Source organism: Bufo gargarizans, chromosome 5, assembly GCF_014858855.1.
Source record: "Bufo gargarizans isolate SCDJY-AF-19 chromosome 5, ASM1485885v1, whole genome shotgun sequence".
NCBI lineage: Eukaryota > Metazoa > Chordata > Amphibia > Anura > Bufonidae > Bufo > Bufo gargarizans.
In genome coordinates, this window is record NC_058084.1 from 178,759,483 (window position 1) to 178,780,521 (window position 21,039).

Consider the following 21,039-nt stretch of genomic DNA (forward strand, 5'->3'; position numbering starts at 1 on the left):
CTCCAGCTGTTGTAAAACTACAACTCCCACAATGCCCTGCTGTAGGCTGATAGCTGTAGGCTGTTCAGGCATGCTGGGAGTTGTAGTTTTGCAACAGCTGGAGGGCCGCAGGTTGAGCATGCCTGCTCTAGATGTAAACTCCATTTGATGCTACTGCAGCCAATTGCAGGCCGCAGTGACCTGCTCTCCTAGCATCATAGCAAACTGTCACGTGACACGATGGGAACAAGGTCACCGCTGCGGCCAGCAATTGGCTGCAGCGAAGTCAAAGAGGAAGTTACATCCAGAGAGCCCAGGAGTGCAGATAAGGGAGAGAAGGAGCCTGCGCCAGGAAGCAGGTAAGTATGTTTATCTTCACAGGTCTGATCAGGAGGGTCAACCTCCCCCTCACAGGTGCACAAACCCTATCCTGTAAGAAAGATAAAACACAACCATCGGTGGCTAAAGTGCATAGCATTAACTATTTATTGAACAAATTTCTGCACACGATGGTTGCATGGAGCCACCTTGTGGAATATGTTAGCAGAAGATTTGGAATAAGACAAAACAGGCTGATGAGTTCCTGACACAAACGATGGCGGAGGTTAGTGCGGGTCAGACGCCACATCATTCTTTAATATAGGCGTTGCAGAAGACTCTTTGCTCTCAGTAAGAGCTCGAGGTTGGTGAATAAACACACTGAATTTAACCCCCTGGTTATTGGCCGCTCTCACAAAGCCACTATTAGCAGTCATTGTGATCGCTCTTAAAGAGTCCCCAGTCCCAAATATGGAGACAGAGCGGCTATTAATTTTGGAGCTGGAGCACAGTTTTAAGGCACGCTCAGAAGGTTGATCAGGCACTACATTAATTCTCTGTATGAGTGCTGCAGCTCGTTCCCTCTCATGTGCTCCTCCTAAAGTCTCCAATATGGACTGGAAATCCCGCACAGCACATTCACAGGCAAAGAGCTCCTTGCCCTCCATAAAGGAGTCCAGCAAAGGTAACACTTTCTCTTGCCTTTCTTGTGCTGCTTGTTCTGTCAAAACCTTCTCTTTAAAGATAAAATGGCAGCCTCCATGACTGAGAGCAGAAACGTAAGTAATTAATGTCGTGATGTCCAAGTTCACGCGGTTGCAGACCTCAACCTTGATCTCTCTGGGAAAAGCCACGCTGGCAACTATATTTTCCCTATCCACCTCGTCAACATGAAGAAGCTCTGAGTCATCGTCATCCTCCTCCATGTCCGATTCACTACAGCTTAGATCGTTTTCTTCTTGAGTAATTCCCACAGATGAGTTAACAGCAACGATATCCCCCCGTACAGATATCCCCATCTCCTTCAGCTTCTCAGCCATAGGTTTGGAGACACTGTTGTAGAAGGCAAATATGATATGAGGACTGCTAAACTGCACAGGCTGCTGGCGGCTTGCTTGCAGGTAATCCTCCGCTTGTTCAATGACACTTTTGTCACCATATTGGCCACGTCCAATCCATATGTTATGGAGGGCCTCAGCCTTTCTCCCAATGGCTTTGATCCATGTGTGGCCACCATTGGCAACCACATCGACCACCAGAGTTTGCTTTTCACCAAACTGGTCATTGTAGCTGAAGACATGGAGAACACTGACCACATCTTCCAGGCTCTCGGCTGACTCGATAATGGCTTGTAGGTGAGTGAGATTAGTGCTTTTTAAATGAGACTCCTTAATCGCTACTTTTCCTGCCTCCACTTTTTGTAAGAACTTTAGTTCTGCCCTCAGTTTACTGCATAGTTTTGCTCCACCTTCAACGCCTCCAGCTCGAGACCTTGAGAGGACTTCTGCTCTCTTTATTAGTTCTTTGCCAATTTCTATACGATCACAGAGCATCGAGTCCACGGACATGTTGGAAGCATTATTCCTAATAAGAAAGTAAAAGAAAAAGATTAACACTAAAGCCTGTAAATTCCACACTGGCTTTGGCAGTCTACAAATTGCAGCAAAAAAAACTGATTTAGGAAGCATTTACATGGTGGATACTGGCCGTGTGCACTCCGCGTCATGGTGCGGACCTATTGACTTCAATGGATGCGTGGTCTGCATGTCGTGGCAAAGTACAGAACATGTCCTATCATTTGCGGTAAGGCTGCACGGATGCAGACAGCAAAACACACAGTTGTGTGACTGCACCCTGACAGTGCCGCACCTTAAATTGTGTACACTGGGACAATTGTTCAACCTACCCTCGGTGTGCTGCAGAAAGTCCTCTAGTCCCCATCTACGGCTTGTGTAAAACACCTGCAGCTCTTCCTCCATAAGTTGCAAGATGGCAGCAGTGATGCGAGACACCCACATCACTGATTACTACTCTGTAGCTGGATAGATCCTCCTCTGCACTTGTCCTGAACATGTTCATTTACTGTTCAGCGCATGCAGAAAGTGGTGATGTGGGTGACTCACATCACTGCTGCCATCTTGCAATCTATGGCCGCATAGTCAGAGGTGTCTACACAAGCCATAGATGGGGACCAGGGATCTTCAGCAGCACACGGGGGCTAAGTTACGATGTGGCATACAGTTGTATGTCAGATTACCATCAGGTCATTGCATATTGCTACCCATTTAAACAAATTGGTCAACCTTTTCAAACTTTTTTTTTTTTTTTAAACACTCGAAAGGAACATGAATTTCAAGCATTTTCTTGTAAGTGCACTTGCCAGTCTATAGGCACGGAGTGAGAATAGTGTGGTCTCAAAAGTGCCCATATTATCCGAACGGGTTATTCAAGGCATTTAAGCCTTAGGCTACTTTCACACTGGCGTTTCTGGGTCCGCTTGTGAAATCCGTTTCAGGGCTCTCACAAGCGGCCCAAAACTGATAAGTTTTGCCCCAATGCATTCTGAATGGATAAGGACCCGCTCAAAATGCATCAGTTTGCCTCCGTTTCGCCTCCACTCTGGAGGCGGACACCAAAACGCTGCCTGCAGCGTTTTAATGTCCACCTGAGGAAACTGAGCTAAACGGATCTGTCCTAACTTACAATGTAAGTCAATGGGGACGGATCTGTTTTCACTGACACACTATGGTGCAATTGAAAACGGATCCGCCTCCCATTCACTTTCAATGTAAGTCCAAACGGATCAGTTTGCATTATCATGGTAATGCAAAGGGATCCGTTCTGAACGGATACAAGCGTTTGCATTATAGGTGCGGATTCGTCTGTGCAGATACCAGACGGAGCAGCACCTAACGCAGGTGTGAAAGTAGCCTTAGTTGCCGTGGTCAATACCCAGTGCAGTTAAGATAGGGGCTTCCTCTGTTACCCCACTGGCCCTCCAGTGACGTAATTGTGCGGTGCCAATGGGTTACAATGAACCTAATGAAGACTTAATGTTTGCTGGAGGTAAGGTCTGATCAGATTCGGTGTTGCAGTGTATTACGTATATCAGCGAATAAGTTTTCCATAATGGAAAAACCATTTTCCATTAAGAAATGCTCTAAAAAAAAAAACATACAACTGGTATTACCACAACTTTAATAAAACTACAAAACTAACATCATTTATCCCCACATGAGACACTGCATATGCCCTAGTTTCTAATGCGATGCACAGTTATACAAAGAAGGCCGCTGATGGAGGAGTCTGGTCACATGTCTCTCCTTCAGAGGCCATGTTCTGGATGGCAGGTGTTTAACTCTAAACACCTGCAAAAGATTCCTGAGGCTTTTAAAAACTCCCAGCCTGGTTCATTACTCAAAACCGCAATCATGGGTAAGACTGCCGACCTGACTGCTGTCCAGAAGGCCATCATTGACACCCTCAAGCAAGAGGGTAAGACACAGAAATAAATTTCTGAACGAATAGGCTGTTCCCAGAGTGCTGTATCAAGCCACCTCAGTGGGAAGTCTGTGGGAAGGAAAAAGTGTGGCAGAAAACGCTGCACAACGAGAAGAGGTGACCGGACCCTGAGGAAGATTGTGGAGAAGGACAGATTCCAGACCTTGGGGGACCTGCGGAAGCAGTGAACTGAGTCTGGAGTAGAAACATCCAGAGCCACCGTGTACAGGCGTGTGCAGGAAATGGGCTACAGGTGCCGCATGCCCCAGGTCAAGCCACTTTTGAACCAGAAACAGCGGCAGAAGCGCCTGACCTGGGCTACAGAGAAGCAGCACTGGACTGTTGCTCAGTGGTCCAAAGTACTTTTTTCAGACGAAAGCAAATTTTGCATGTCATTCGGAAAAGAAGGTGCCAGAGTCTGGAGGAAGACTGGGAGAGGGAAATGCAAAAATGCCTGAAGTCCAGTGTCAAGTACCCACAGTCAGTGATGGTCTGGGGTGCCATGTCAGCTGCTGGTGTTGGTCCACTGTGTTTTATCAAGGGCAGGGTCAATGCAGCTAGCTATCAGGAGATTTTGGAGCACTTCATGCTTCCATCTGCTGAAAAGCTTTATGGAGATGAAGATTTCATTTTTCAGCACGACCTGGCACCTGCTCACAGTGCCAAAACCACTGGTAAATGGTTTACTGACCATGGTATTACTGTGCTCAATTGGCCTGCCAACTCTCCTGACCTGAACCCCATAGAGAATCTGTGGGATATTGGGAAGAGAAAGTTGAGAGACGCAAGACCCAACACTCTGGATGAGCTTAAGGCCGCTATCGAAGCATCCTGGGCCTCCATAACACCTCAGCAGTGCCACAGGCTGATTGCCTCCATGCCACGCCGCATTGAAGAAGTCATTTCTGCAAAAGGATTCCAGACCAAGTATTGAGTGCATAACTGAACATAATTTGAAGGTTGACTTTTTTTGTATTAAAAACACTTTTCTTTTATTGGTCGATGAAATATGCTAATTTTTTTCGATGGGAATTTTGGGTTTTCATGAGCTGTATTCCAAAATCATCAATATTAAAACAATAAAAGGCTTGAACTACTTCAGTTGTGTGTAATGAATCTAAAATATATGAAAGTCTAATGTTTATCAGTACATTACAGAAAATAATGAACTTTATCACAATATGCTAATTTTTTTAGAAGGACCTGTATAAGGCCGAAAAAAGACATTTGTCCATCCAGTTTGGCCTGTTATCCTGCAAGTTGATCCGGGGGGAGGCAAAAAAAAAAAAACTGAGGTAGAAGCCAATTTGCCCCACTTATGAGGAAATTTTTTATATTATATTATATAAAAAAGACATGTTTGGTATTGCCACGTCCATGATGGCTGGCTCTATAAATATATCACATGATCCCCCCAGTCCGATAAACACCATAAAAAAAATAAACTGTCAAAGAAAAAAAAAAAAGACACCAAGCGATCAAAAAGGAATATGCCCCCTAAAATAGTAACAATCAAACCGTTACCTCATCCCGCAAAAAATTAGACCCTACCTAAGACAATCGGTCAAAAAACAAATAAAAAGCTATGACTCTCAGACAATGATGACACTAAAATATGATTTTTTTTGCTTCAAAACTATTATTGTGCTAAAGTGAAATAAATAAAAAAAGTTGACATATTAGGCATTGCCGCATCCATAAAAATCTGCTCTATAAAAATATCACATGACCTAACCCCTCAGGTGAACACCGTAAAAAAAAAAATATATAAACAGTGCAAAAAAAAGCTATTTTCTGTCACCTAACATCACATAAAGTACAACAGCAAGCGATCAAAACTAAGATTTAGTCTTACCGGTAAATGGTTTGCCAGGAGTCCGACATGACAGCACCCACTGGAGGATGTCCTATTGGATCTCTGTAGGGACAGGAAGCGTGAGATGTTAAAAGGCCCCTCCCACCAGGGAAAACCATTTACCGGTAAGACTAAATCTTAGTTTCCAGGACGTCTCTCCATGACAGCACCCACTGGAGAACTACCAGCTTAATACTTAGGGGGGACCACTGCCTGGAGGACCTTACGACCAAAAGACAGGTCCTGGTTGGCAAGAGAATCTAGTCTATAATGTTTAACAAAAGGTAGAAAAACTTGACCATGTAGCGGCCTTGCATATTTGTTCAACTGAAGCCTCCGCTTTTTCTGCCCACGAAGTCGCCACGGCTCCGGTGGAGTTGGCTTTTATGGATAAAGGGCAAGTAAGTCCTTTCAGCACGCAAGACTCGCAAACCTTGTCTCTGATCCAACGGGCTAAAGTCTGTTTTGAGGCCTTGTTGCCTCTGTTCTTTCCTCCAAACAAGATAAATAGGTTCTGCAATCTTCTCCAATAAGCTGTTCTTTGTAAGTAGGCCAGCATTGATCTTCTTGCATCTAAGCAGTGAAATTTTTCTTCCTGCGCATTTTTGGGGAGGCACAAAAGGAAGGAAGCATTATTTCCTGATTTTTATGGAACGGAGATACCACTTTTGGCAAAAAGGATGGGTCCAATTTTAATATGACCCGATCATCCAAAATCTTTAAGAATGGTTCCCTGATGGAGAGGGCCTGAATTTCTCCTATTCTGCATGTTGTGGTTATCGCTAGAAGAAAGATTGTTTTAAGACAAAGCAATTTGTCTGATAACTGCTCAATGGTTCAAAGGGGGAATTACATAGACCTTCTAAAACTATATTTAGGTCTCAAGGTGGTACTGTCTGCCAAATAGTGGGTCTCATTCTGGAAATAGATTTAATAAATCTCCTAATCCACCTGTGGTCTGCTAAAGGGGTTTCTAAAAAAACAACTCAAGGCTGAAATTTGGACCTTAAGGAGTACTGGGTTTTAGGCCCAAATCGAATCCAGTCTGTAAAAAGTCCAAAATGCAGCCTATAGATGGGACTGAGACCTCTGGATGTGAATCTGACAGCCATGTAGTAAAATTTCTTCCATATTTTTAAATATATGGCCGAGGTTACGGGCTTGCGGCTTTGTTGTAAGGTTGAAATTACCTTATCTGACAGACCCTTTCTTTTTAGGATCTGCCTTTCAGGATCCAAGCTGTTAACCTCAGCTTCTCGAGGTTCGGATGTTCCAGCGGCCCCTGCAAGAGAAGGTCCTTCCTTCAGGAAGAGTTTTTGGATCCCTTATAAACAATTCCTTCAACAGAGGGAACCAGGCTCTCTTCGGCCAGGCAGGAGCTATAAGAATAAGGGTCATTGAGCATGTTTATAGCTTCTTCAGGACCAATGGGATCAGGGGAAATGGAGGAATGGCGTACGCCAAGTCCATGTCCCAGTCCTGGGACAAGGCGTCTACACCTAGCGGTTTTTGTCTCTCGGATTTAGAGAGAAAAAAATAATTCAACTGGGTGTTCTTTCTTGACGCAAATAGGTCTACTTGTGGGACCATTCACCTGAGTCGAGACTGTGTCTGCTTAGGAAGTCTGCAGTGGAGTTTTCTACTCCTCTTAGGTGAACTGCAGATACTGAGAGAACTTCCTTCTCTACCCAGCAAAATATTTGGTTTGTCAAAGCCTGTAGATGAGGGTTTCTGGTTACCCCTGACGTTTTAGGTAACAAACCGTTGTCACATTGTCCAACAGGATGCTGATATGGTGGTTGGAGAGAATCTGCTCTGCCTTCTTCAGAGTCTCCCATACCGCCTTCAGTTCTCTGAAGTTTGAGGATCTGCGACTGTCCAGGTTGGACCATCTGCCCTGAAAGTAATGATCTTTCAGATGGGCTCCCCAACCCCACTGGCTTGCGTCCGCGGTAATGACTATGGACGGTGCAGGATTCCAGGCGACTCCTTTCCTTAAATTTTCTGGGTTGGTCCATCAGGATAGAGAAACTAGACTCTGCCTTGATAGCACTATCTTTGAGTTCAAGGAATGATGATCCATGTGCCAAATCGCCAAGACTGTGTTCTGTAGGATCCTGGAATGGAACTGAGCCCACGGAACCACGAGATACAGGATGTCATTAGGCCCAGAACCTGCATAGCCTCCCTCAGTGTATGAACCCTTCTTTTTTGAAAGGTTTCCATCTTTTTCCTTATCTTTTCCCGCTTTATCCTTGGAAGAAAGAAATATTGTTTCTCTGAATCTAAGAGAACTCCCAGGAACTGTTTCCTGGTACTTGGTCCGATTTGGCGTCATTTATTATCCAGCCCAGATCCTTGAAAAGGGCGATGGTCTGTTGGACACTGCTTTCTAGACTCTGCCTTGTCTCTGCAATAAGAAGGAAATCGTCCAGGTACGGAATAATTCTTATTTGCTGCTGCCTTAGGTATGCCACCACTTCTGTGATTACCTTTGTGAAAATGTGAGATGCCGAGGATATCCCAAAGGGAAGACACGGAACTGGTAGTGAAGAATTGTTCCTTTATGGATGATCGCAAACCTGAGATATTGTTGGTATAGTGGATGAATTGGGATGCGATAGTAGGCATCCTTTAAGTCCATGTTACATAAGAGATCCCCTACCGAAATTAGTGGGATTGATGACTTTATGGATTCCATCTTGAATCTGTGGTATACCAACGACTTGTTCAGGGATTTCAGGTTGATAATCGTCCTGAAGGTTCCATCTGGTTTTTTTTACTAGAAGAAAGCCTTGCATAATGGCCCAAGCATCCCTGATCCTCTGGGACCTGAACTATAGCATTTAGTTTTATTAGCTTCTGTAAGTCCAGACACAATCGATTTTGTTGACCCGCTGGGGGGTACCGCAAAATTCTATTTTCACTCCTTCCCGGATGGTGTTGAGGATCCACTGATTCTGGGTGACCCGGGTCCAGGATTCCCATAATAAGCGGAGTCTCCCCCTGACTAGCCTGATGTCATTGTTTGCTTGAGCTAGAGTTTGGGTTGAAGAGGAAACCCCTACCTCTTCCACCTTTGGGGTAACTCCATCTTCCCGTCTTACCTTTCCCCCTCTCCGAGGTTGTAAACTGCTTTGAGGGCTTTACGAAAGGGCTGCGATTTCTTTACTTTCTCCTCTGGGAAGCCCTTCTTTTTATCAGCCGCACTTTCCAGAATGGAGTCGAGGACTTGACCAAAGAGATACGCTCCAGTAAAGGAAATTGCACAGAGTTTATTCTTAGAGGCAATGTCCCCTGTCCAGGATTTGAGCCAGAGGGCTCGCCTTGCCGTATTTTTGAGTGCGTCATTCTTTGCTGCGAACCATATCGATTCTGCAGCGGCATCTGCCATAAATGACGCTGCCAACTTCAATAAAGGTAAGGATTGCAAAATTTCCTCCCTGGATGTCTTCATCTTAAGATGATTTTCTAGCTGATCTAGCCAGACACATTGCGCGGGACACTGAGGTGGCTGTAATATTTGTATTTATGGTGACTGCATTAGATTCCCAGGCCTTCTTCAGAAGCCCATCCATTTTCCGATCCATTGGATCTTTTAATTGTGAGGAATCTTCAAACGGTATGGATGTCTTCTTCACCACCTTGGCCACCTGAATGTCGACCTTCGGTATCTCATCCCAAAGTTTTGTCTCTTCCGGCTTAAAGATCAGCCTGCTCTTAAATTCCCTAGGCACATAAAGCTTCTTGTCACCCTCTTTCCATTCATCCTTGATTAGATCTCGCAGGTTAGAATTCACAGGAAAGAGTTTCCTCTTCCTGACTCTTAAACCGTCGAACATTTCGTCCTGCACCGTACGCGTCTGTTCTTCTTCTACCGCCATGGTTTGTCTAACCGCTGTTAGCAGCAAATCCAAATGCTCTGTAGAAAACAGATATCTTCTTGGTTCTTCCTTCAAGGAAGGGGGATGGTCTTCCTCCAATTCGTCCGAAAGGTACCCCGGTTCTTCCTCGAGTCTAACTGTACTCTGGATCGTTTGGAAGGTGGGGAAGAGGGGACCGGAAGGGAAGGGGGCTGACTCATTCCTGCCACCTGTACTTCTTCCCTCACTATGGCTCTTAGTTCCGCCAGAAAGGAAGGTTGTTCCTCCTTTAGGATTTTTCGCTAAACAATCTGTGCATAAGGGTTTCTTATATGACTCTGCCAGCTACCTACTGCAGGTTCCGCACTTTTTAGTTTTTTTCTTGGAGTCACCATGCGGTCTGTGTCCAGTCTCCTTTTCCACCTTAAAGACAAGGGGGAGATGGAGATGTATAACAGGGCAAGCAGGAGCCAATCCTAAAGGGAGGACACTACTTACAATACCCTGGACGAGGGGGTCTGCAGAAGCATCTTGCTTAATCAACACCTGGGCCTCCATGATGCAACCAGCCTGCAGCTTAAAGGGAACCTGTCACCGGGATTTTGTGTATAGAGCTGAGGACATGGGTTGCTAGATGGCCGCTAACACATCTGCAATACCCAGTCCCCATAGCTCTGTGTGCTTTTATTGTGTATAAAAAACGATTTGATACATATGCAAATTAACCTGAGATGAGTCCGTCCCTGACTCACATACAGGACTCATCTCAGGTTAATTTGCATATGTATCAAATTGTTTTTTATACACAATAAAAGCACACAGAGCTATGAGGACTGGGTATTGTGGATATGCTAGCGGTCATCTAGCAACCCATGTCCTCAGCTCTATACACAAAATCCCGGTGACAGGTTCCCTTTAAACATCATTCAAAGAAGAGTCGACCCCACATGCGAGGCCTCAGAATCCTGAGGCCTCCAGCATGGATGCACGCCGCCATCTTCTCCGTGTCACTTCCGGTCGCATAGGAAGTGACGTGGTCCGCGTCATCAGAGGAACGCTGGAGCCACCGCTGTGCCCAGAGCTCCCACACCGGAGAAGCGGCAACAGCGTCCCGATACCGCGGCTTGGATCCAGTGAAGGAAAGGTACCAGGAGAGCTAGGGGACCCCTTCCCAGAGGGGTGCTAGCTTTAGACCGTGTCTGAGGCTGAAGAGGAGGCATAAGCCCCCCGACCAGCCTCGGCCTAGTGTTCCTCCCTACTCCGACAGCAGGGATTCCTCCTCACTGCTCCTATCTCCGTAGGGACAGGAAGAACACTGGTGGGAGGGGTGGGGCCTTTTAACCTCTCACGGTTCCTGTCCCTACAGAGATCCAATAGGACATCCTCCAGTGGGTGCTGTCATGGAGGGACATCCTGGAAAAGGTGTATGCTCCCAAAATAGTACCAAACCTCATCCCGCAAAAAAATGAGCCCCTAAGAAACAATAGGTCAAAAAATAAAATAAAAAGCTATGGCTCTCAGACTATGGAGACACTAAAACAAAATTTTTTGGGTTTAAAAAATGCTGTATTGTGCAAAACTTAAATAAGAAAAACTATACATATTAGGTATTGCCATGTCCGTAACAATCTGCTCTATAAAAATGTCACAATAAATAAATAAATATAAACTGTGCCAAAATTACCAATCACCTTGCCCCATAAAGTGTAATAATGAATGATCAAAAAAAATAATATGTACCCAAAAATGGTACCAATAAAAACACTCTTTCTGCAAAAAATATGCCCCTGCACAAGAGGATGAGCAAAAAAAAATAAAAAATGGTGCTCAGAAAAGAGAATTTTTTTCAAAAATGCTTTATGTAAAAGTGAATCAAATAAATATTTGATATCATTGCGTCCGTAACAACCTGCTCTATAAAAATAGCACGTGTCAGATAAATGTTGTAAAAAATAAACTGTGCAAAAACAGCATATTTGTGGTTACCTTGCCTCACACAAAAAACGTAATATAGAGCAATTAAAAATCATATGTACCCCAAAATAGTACCAATAAACCTGGCACCTCATCTCCTAGTTTCCAAAAATGGGGTCACTATTTGGGAGTTTCTACTGTTAGGGTGCATCAGAGGGGCTTCAAATGGGACATGGCATCTAAAAACCAGTTCAGCAAAATCTGCCTTCCAAAAACCATATGGCGCTCCTTTTCTTCTGCGCCCTGCCGTGTGTCCTTACATCAGTTTACGACCACATGTGGGGTGTTTCTGTAAACCGCAGAATCAGGGTAATAAATATTGAGTTTTGTTTGGCTGTTAACCCTCGATGTGTTAAATTTTTTTATTAAAATGGAGAATCTGCCAAAAAAGTGAAATTTAGTCTCCATTTTCCTTTAATTCTTGTGGAACACCTAAAGGGTTAACAAAGTTTGTAATATCAGTTTTGAGTAACTTGAGGGGAGTAGTTTCTACAATGGGGTAACTTATGGGGGGTTTCCACTATGTAAGCCCCCACAAAGTGACTTCAGACCTGAACTGGTCCTTAAAAAGTGGGTTTAAAAAAAAAAAAAAAAAAAAAAAAAGTAACAATGTTTAAGAATTGCTTCTAAAATGCTAAGGCCTCTTTCACACGGGCGTTGTGGGAAAATGTGCGGGTGCATTGCGGGAACACGCGCGATTTTTCCACGCGAGTACAAAACATTGTAATGCGTTTTTCACTCGCGTGAGAAAAATCGTGCATGTTTGGTACCCGAACTTCCTCACAGAAGTTCGGGCTTGGGATCGGTGTTCTGTAGATTGTATTATTTTCCCTTATAACATGGTTATAAGGGAAAATAATAGCATTCTGAATACAGAATGCATAGTAAAATAGCGCTGGAGGGGTTAAAAAAAAAAAAAAAAAAAAAAAAAGTTAAAATTTTTTACTCCCCTTAGCCCACTTGATCGCGAAGCCAGCATCTCCTTCTGTCTTCATCTTAGCTGTGTGGAGGAGCAGGGCCTGTGGTGACATCACTCCGGTCATCACATGATCTTTTACCATGGTGATGGATCATGTGATGACTGGAGTGACGTCACCACAGGTCCTGTTCCTCCACACAGCTAAGATGAAGACAGAAGGAGATGCCGGCTTCGCGATCAAGTGGACTAAGGCGAGTTAAATTATTTTAAAAGATTTTTTAACCCCTCCAGCGCTATTTTACTATGCATTCTGTATTCAGAATGCTATTTGTCCTTATAACCATGTTATAAGGGAAAATAATAATGATCGGGTCTCCATCTCGATAGTCTCCTAGCAACCGTGCGTGAAAATCGCACCGCATCCACACTTGCGGATGCTTGCGATTTTCACGTAACCCCATTCATTTCTATGGGGCCTGTGTTACGTGAAAAACGCACAAAATTGCGATTTTCACACAACGCATAAGTGATGCGTAAAAATCACCGCTCGTGTGAACAGCCCCATAGAAATGAATGGGTCGGGATTCAGAGCGGGTGCAATGCGTTCAACTCACGCATCGCATCCGCGCTGAATACTCGCCCGTGTGAAAGGGGCCTAAGCCTTCTAACGTCCTCAAAAAATAAAATGACATTTACAAAATGATGCCAACATAAAGTAGACATATGGGGAATGTTTGACTTTCTGTTTTAGAAGCAGAGAAATTGAAATTTTTATAGTCATACATTTTCAAAACCCACTAATTAAGGACCAGCTCAGGTCTGAAGTCACTTTGTGGGGCTTAGATAGTGGAAACCCCCTATGTCTATTTTCTGACCACCATATTTTTTTTAATTAATTTTTGCTGATCCTCTTGTGCAGGGCCTCGTTTTTTGCACAAAGAGTTGACGTTTTTATTGGTACAATTTTTGGGTACATTTTTTTGATCATTCATTATTACACTTTACGGGCCAAGGTGATTAAAAAAAATTGGTGATTTTGGCACAGCTTATATTTATTTTTTGTCAATTTGGTATTTTTTCATAAATTAGGCTAGTTTCATACTACACAAACAAAGGATAAACTGAGACTAGACGGGTATAGTAGCAAAATATACATATACTTTATTAGACAATACATAACAAATTTTAACATTATATGATGTGTCACATCGGATAAAAAGGTGGACTACACCTAAGGGGACATAACATGGTTACATAACGATTGGGGGAAGAGGGCAGTAAGGCTACCAAAAAGCTAAGATGTACAACAAGCGCACTGACTTATGCGGATGTCGCACACAAATGTCCAGAATATTTTTTGGGGGGACATTTGTGACAATTGTGTGCGACATCCGCATAAGTCAGTGCGCTTGTTGTACATCTTAGCTTTTTGGTAGCCTCCCTGCCCTCTTCCCCCAATCGTTATGTAACCTTGTTATGTCCCCTCAGGTGTAGTCCACCTTTTTATCCGATGTGACACATCACATATAATACATTTTTTTATGTACTGTCTAATAAAGTATATGTATAGTTTGCTACTATACCCGTCTAGTCTCAGTTTATCCTTTGTTTGTGTATGTTTATGTACACTGAGTGGGTACGTTACTAAAGGGTACTCTCCATCACATAGGATCACTAAATGTGAACGCAAATCGATGTGCATTTTGTGACTGTTGTATTCTAGTTTCATACTAGCGGCAAGGAACTCTGGCAGGCTGTTCCGTTGGGTGAACAGAGTGTCGGATCTGTGCTGCCGCTAGTGCACGTGTGCCCCCAGACTACCGCTCCGGCCCCATTGACTATAATAGGGGTGGGACGGAGTTCCGGCGGCAGCACAGCAAACATGTCGAGAGGCAGGCGGAAAAAAACTACGTCATGTTGTAGTTTTATTCCACCCACCCCTCGGCATGTTTGCCGTACTGACGCCGGAACTCCAACCCGCCCCCATTATAGTCAATGGGGCCTGAGCGGTAGTCCGGGGGCAAGCGTGCACTAGCGGCAGCACGGATCCGACAGGCTGTTCACCCGCCGTAACAGCCTGCCGGAGTTCCTTACCGCTAGTGTGAAAGTACCCTAAAGATGAAATATATTGACTCAAATTTATGACTATCATAAAGTACAATGTGTCACGAGAAAATCTCAAAATGGCTTGGATAAATTAAAGCTCCAAAGCTATTACCAACATAAAGTGACATGTCAGATTTGCAAAATTAGGCCTGGTCAGGAAGGGGGAAAATGGCACGATCTGGAAGTGGTTATATAAGCTATAATTACAAATTTTAAAAATTGTGTCACAGCACACGATGGTGGAATATTACTAGGATAGGCAGCAATGTCAGAGAGATGCGGGTCCCATCCCTACAACTGGGCTCCCAAAGCGAACAAGGGCGTATTGTGCATGCACAGCGGCCCTATATTAATTTCTATGGGAGTACCAAAAATAGCTGAGCTCTGGTTTGGCTATTTCTGGCAGACCCATAACAAGTGGTTGCGCTTACGAGGTGCGCTCGCTCGGCTGTTTTCAGAATTCCCATAGAAGTGGTATGGAACGCATGGGCAGTGTGCTCTCCTTCACTTTCGGGGCCCCATTCTAGAAATAGTGATGGGCCCCAACACCTATCTGACATTGGTGGCATATCCTAGTGATATGCCATCAATGTCTGAGGTGACACAACCCCTTTAATGGTCACTAATGAGCAAATTGATTTGTCTCATTAACAAGAGTTCTTGACCAGGGAGGGGCTGTGCCCACTGGTGAAGAATCTCCCCCCCCCGCCACTTGATTGACAGAGCCAGACATCTTGCAACCCTTGACAATGTCGCACTTGTGGTGCTGCTGAGAGTAGCAGCACCACGAGTAGGGGGATCTGCTTCCATTACCACAGCAGCAACAGTACATGCACCGGCACTGCTACACTTCTGGGTATAGGCGCATGAACAGTGGCTGCTCTGGAAGCGGAAGCAGAGCCTCTGCACTTGCTATCAATCAAGCGGCAGAGGAGTTTCTTCACCATCAGGGGACAGCCCCTCACAGGGGAAGAACTCTGGTTAATGCTGCAAATCGATTCAACAAACGTTGCACAAGGTCGCGTTCAGACGGGTGTATTCAGTCAATGCAACAGGGTTTGTGTGATGGCCGCATCTCCTGGACCAACCGCGACTCATTTGAGCTGAACTCACTGTATCACAGTGATTTATAAGGCTTGGAGTTCCAGGCCAACATCATTCGAGTACGGGAAGCTGTCAGACTGTACCTAAATCAACAGTACAGACAAAAGAAACTTTGTTATATAACTTATTTGAGAAAAATGTCTCTTTCTACACTATCAAGCTCTTCTTCTCCTAAAGTAACATGCACTCTGAATTCTGAGCCAAAACTTACCTTCACAGACTAAAGATGGGCTCTCAACTCACTGATGAATCAGATTACAGCTGCCCAAGTCTATGAAAAGAAGAGGAGGATTGAGCTGCAGCGCTAGAGAGACATAGAAGCTAACAGTAAGGCTATATGCTGGGCTTTGGCCGAAAAATACAGCTACATGCAGAATCACAGCCACTTTCCCACTGGTGACACGGCTTTTGTCTTCTTTGGAAAAAGCTGATGTACTCAGAAGCTGTGCCCACGCCATCACTTATGGGTGTCAGCTGTACTATACAGCTGGCAACATGCTCTAACAGAAGGGATTAAAGATAACTTTGATCCCATCAGTTTAACCCCTTAAATGCCACAATAAAGGCTGACTGCTTCATCTAAGTGGTTAGACAGAGCAAAGGGCCTCCCTGTCCCACCCATTAGCCACCCCAGCAATGTGATCTCAGGGTGTCGAGCGGTATTCATGGCAGCAAGGGATCTAACAATGGCCGCCCCAAAGCCTGCTATGTACAGAAGCCTATTCGGCAGTGCATTATATGGGTGATCAGAAGACTACAGGGACTTAAAAACTTGCAGTAAAAGGGGGGGGTGGGGGAGTAAAAAAAAAAAAAATATATCATTTACATATGGTGGACAGCTTTAAAAAAAATTGAATGTAAAAAATGGGCAAATTGTTTTCTTTATGCCAATTCCACATCCCAAAAGCACAATAAAAAAAGTAATATTGGCGTTCACATCAGGTGGTCTCCATCAGCCAATCAGCACAATTGTTTCTTGCGGGAATGCTGAATGGATGAAACCCCCTACAGGACCGTTGTACACAGTAGCAGGCAGGCTGCACTAAGTGCCAGTCATAATGTATAATCTATCTATGCCAATGCACCTCTGCCCTCCACTTGTGTCAGCCACAATGCCCCACTAATAGTACCTACCAATGCCCTCCATCAGTGTCAGCCACTATGCCCCACTAATAGTGCCTACCAATGCCCTCCATCAGTGTCAGCCACAATGCCCCACTAATAGTGCCTACCAATGCCCTCCATCAGTGTCAGCCACTATGCCCCACTAATAGTGTCTACCGATGCCCTCCATCAGTGTCAGACATAATGCCCCACTAATAGTGTCTACGAACCTAACTGCAATGCACTCCTGGGATATGCAGGTGCTTGACTGTCTCATGTGACAAGCTGCTGCCTACAGAAGTCCTCCAGATGATGGGAGTATAGAGAAAACCAATGAAGAGTGAGCAGAAATTGCATTGATACAGTGATTAGATAGAGCTGTTCCCACAGCTCCCTGCCACCTGGCGCTCTCATCCGGCCTCCTTGTTCTCTTGTACTTTGAGGCTTTGGATCCACCTCTCAGATTGCAAAGCAATATTGTATGTTGAGGGATCACAATACACAGTGTAATTGGCACAGTGTAGGGAGAGCTGACCCTGCACCCGTGACATCTGGGGACACATAGGTGGCATAATGGTATGGTGCACTGTCTGATATACCCCTGTAATGGGAGCAGTGGTGCATATAGCAGAGCTGGGCTTGCCACATGGCTACACCAGAGGAGTCCGTGCACTAATACAGGAAACCTCACACATTGTGCAGCGGCTTCACCTTCACTAAGAAAGACCGCGATATCACAACAAGCTGCCCCAGTGGACAAACTTTCCTCACCTGCGCTGCACAGTAACACCGGGTCTACACCGCTAGCGTCTGGACAACTCGTGCGCATGCGCAACCAGCGCTCTGCCTGTCGGGAGCGGCACTACGTGGGCGGAGTTCGTTGCCGGGCTGCGTGTATTGGAATTCAGTGCTCTGTAGCAGCTGCGCCCCCTGCCTGCGGGATGTGGTAGAGGCGTGAGCGTAGCGTAGAAAAGGCGGGAACGTGTCAGATTAGGGTCCTGCGCTTCTGGTTATTGGGGCTTTACACTGACTGCTATGAAATGCTACCTGAGGGGCTTTAATGGTGCCCAATTCCCTATCTTTATGGTCATTTTAGAGTTTAATGATGAGTCTACGGAAATGTAATGTTACACAGTGAAACTGTTTATAAGGTTATTAATCTTTTTATTGTTTTATTTTCTAGGCTCAGGGCACATTTATCCTCCTCTCTGCGCCATATAAGTGGCACCAATAAGTCACAAACTGCTGTTGTGCAAAGTTTTGCAAATTTTGGGGGATTTATTCACCTCTTGCCAAAGTAGGCGGTCTGTCACGTACTATCATCTAGCCTAGATCATAGAGTAGATCTAGACCAGATCTCTTGCTGTTCTAGATCTACTCTTCATCGCGTGGACCTGCAAACTTAAGATGTTCCTCTTAGTAAATGTGAGCAGGGGAGAGAAGTAGTGATGATCGAGCATGCTCAGCCGAACACCTGTTTGACTCGAGCATCTCGATGCTCGGCACATGGCGGTACTCGTCGATGCAGTCAATAAACATGCAGGGAGGTACTGGCACGCACTGTAATACCGTAGCCATGTTGGCCACTGGCATTACAGTGATTGGCTGTCCGGAACGTGTCATCGGGTGCTTTATAGCACCCGATGACACGTGTTTGGCTCAGTCTTAGGACTCATGCACATGACTGTGCCGTTTATTGAGATCCGCAAAAAAAAGGATGCTGTCCGTGTGCCTTCCGCAATTTACGGAACAGGAGGCCCATTATAGAAATGCCTATTCTTGTCCGCAAAACGGACAAGAATAGGACATGCCTCATAATTTTTGCAGGGCCACGGGACGGAGCAATGGATGCGGACACCACACAGAGTGCTGTCCTCATCTTTTGCAGACCCATTGAAATGAATGGTTCCATATACGGAACACAAAAAACTTTTGCGTGCATGAGCCCTTAGGGAGAACTGAGCATAGGAAGGGAAAGACAGCGTAGGGAGTGTTATTGGAAGATTTTTATTACAAAAACATTTCAGAGACCCAAAAGTCCTTTTAAGGACTATTGTGTGTGACTGCAGCAATATATGTTTGTAGCGCAACCTGCGCTAAATTGCTCGGTGTTAGGGAGAGCTGTGCATAGGAAGGGACAGACAGTATACGGAGTGTAAAGGAAGATTTTTATACAAAAAACTTTTTAGAGACCCAAAAGTCCTTTTAAAAACTATTGTGTGTGACAGCATCCTGCGCTAAATAGCATCTATTAGGCTGCTACGGACAGTCAAATTATCCGCGCCACATCTCCTTTGTAAAGTGAGCGCATCCAGTGGCGTCTCTAGCTTTCAAATTTTGGGGGGGCACACTGGGGGCCAGGACAAAAGTAGGGGGGGCAGCTATAATGATATATTTACACAAGTGCGCTTAACACCGCAACAGGGAAGAAAAGTCCTGCTGTCTGTGGTTTTAAAGAAAATAAAAAATCACTCATATTTTAACATGTCCTATTTGCCTGTGGATGACACTTTTATAGGGAGGGGGATCTGTGGATGACACTGCTATAGGGGGGGGGATCTGTGGATGACACATACCGTATATAGCATCTTATGCTATATGTGTCATCCACAGATCCACCCCATGACAGTGTCATCCCCATTTCCCCCTCTATAACAGTGTCATCCACAGATCTCCCGAGCCGCCTCTCACAGGAGTGTACATTTGACATTTCTAAACTGTAATCCATATCCTGCAGTAACTTTAACTTTAAATCAGGATTAAGTGGCCGCTCATCTCTACTAGTACCTTAACCTTACACCACTCGGCTAGCTTCGGTAGCAGGGTCAGGCTACAGCCTACAGGTACTGCCTGTTAGTTGTTACCGAGCAAGTGCTGATTTCTGCAGGTTGGGGGGGGGGGCCCTCTGGTGACGACTGCGCGCATCCCTAAAATATCAGTGACATACACTGTACTTTTTCCGTGGACGGTGTCCGCTGCGAACAGTTAAATTATCCGCGCCACATCTCCTGTGTAAAGTGTGTGCATCCCTAAAATATCAGTGTAATCCAGTGTACTTTTTCCGTAGACTGTGTCCACTGCGTAAAAATTATCCGCGCCACATCTTCTGTGTAAAGTGTGAGCATCCCTAAAATATCAGACATCCAGTGTACCTTTTCCGTATACGGTGTCCGCTGCGGACAGTTAAATCATCCGCACCATATCTCCTTTGTAAAGTGTGCGCATCCCTAAAATATCAGTGACATCCAGTGTACTTTTTCCGTAGATGGTGTCCGCTGCGGACAGTGAGAGTAGCTGCGCCACATCTCCAGTGTAAAGTGTGCGCATCCAAAAAATATCTGTGACATCCAGTGTACTTTTTCAATAGACGGTGTCCGCTGCAGACAGTTGAATAATCCGTGCCACATCTCCTGTGTAAAGTGTGCGCATCCCGAAAATATTAGTGACAGCCACTGCACTTTTTCCGTAGACAGTGTCCGCTGCGGACACTGAGATTAGCTGCGCCAAATCTCCAATGTAAAGTGTGCACATCCAAAAAATATCTGTGACATCCAGTGTACTTTTTCAATGTAAAGTGTGCACCTAAAATTTTGTATGTGACATACAGTGTACTTTTTACGCTTTGGACAGTGACATTACCGGTGGTACCTCTCCTGTATAACGTTTCCTCATCCCAAATACCTGTGACATTCCCTATATTTTTTATTAGTCGCTGGTGACAGCATTGACATTATCTGCGGGATATCTCCTGTGTGATGTTTCCAATCCGAAATACCTTTTTGCATTTTTTTGTGCATACACGTCCAAATTCTACGCTACTATATGTGTGACATAATTTCAAGCATATATCACATTTAAAATGAAGAAGGCGAGCAGTACCGGACGGGGAAATGGCTTTGATGCTGATGGTGCACGAAGAGGTCGTGGCCCTGGGCGCGTTGAAACTGTGCCTGCTGCCAGAGCACAAGAGAAACAGTCATCCACAATGCCTAGCTTCATGTTCCAGTTTGCAGGGTGGTGCAGGACACCACTCTTGAAGTCATACCAGTGCGATCAGGTGGTCGGTTGGATTGCAGCAGATAATGCTTCCAGTCAGTTAAGCACCACCTTGTCTTCCACTAAGTCCACTCTTGATACTCCTTCCTCCCACCTTGGAGAGTCTTGCCAAACAAGTGATCCCACACTCAGATTTTCCGAGGACCTCTTTTCCTCGCCATTCCTTGATTTGGCCTTCTCGCCAAGCACGCTTGAAGAGGGACAGATCTTGTGCCCTGATTCCCAAACTCTTGAGCATCCACAGTCACAAGAAGATGAGG

The 21,039-nt window shown here is 45.0% G+C and overlaps 1 protein-coding gene across 5 annotated transcripts; it reads right to left on the minus strand.

Moving 5' to 3' along the window:
- Positions 1 to 442: 442 nt before the first annotated feature.
- On the minus strand, positions 443 to 17,566 carry C5H7orf25 (chromosome 5 C7orf25 homolog). Of its 5 annotated transcripts, XM_044294244.1 has the most exons (5): positions 17,495 to 17,532; positions 15,831 to 15,890; positions 15,629 to 15,702; positions 5,654 to 5,716; positions 443 to 1,881 (listed from the first exon to the last, which is right to left on the minus strand). In XM_044294244.1, exons 4-5 carry the CDS (start codon positions 5,680 to 5,682, stop codon positions 585 to 587), a joined length of 1,326 nt encoding a protein of 441 aa, XP_044150179.1. In that variant the 5' UTR covers positions 5,683 to 5,716; positions 15,629 to 15,702; positions 15,831 to 15,890; positions 17,495 to 17,532; the 3' UTR covers positions 443 to 584. The 5 variants fall into 5 exon arrangements, with proteins under 5 accessions (XP_044150179.1, XP_044150178.1, XP_044150181.1 ...); XM_044294243.1 differs by lacking the exon at positions 15,629 to 15,702 and having other exon boundaries at positions 17,495 to 17,555; XM_044294246.1 differs by lacking the exon at positions 5,654 to 5,716 and having other exon boundaries at positions 17,495 to 17,539.
- Positions 17,567 to 21,039: the final 3,473 nt, after the last annotated feature.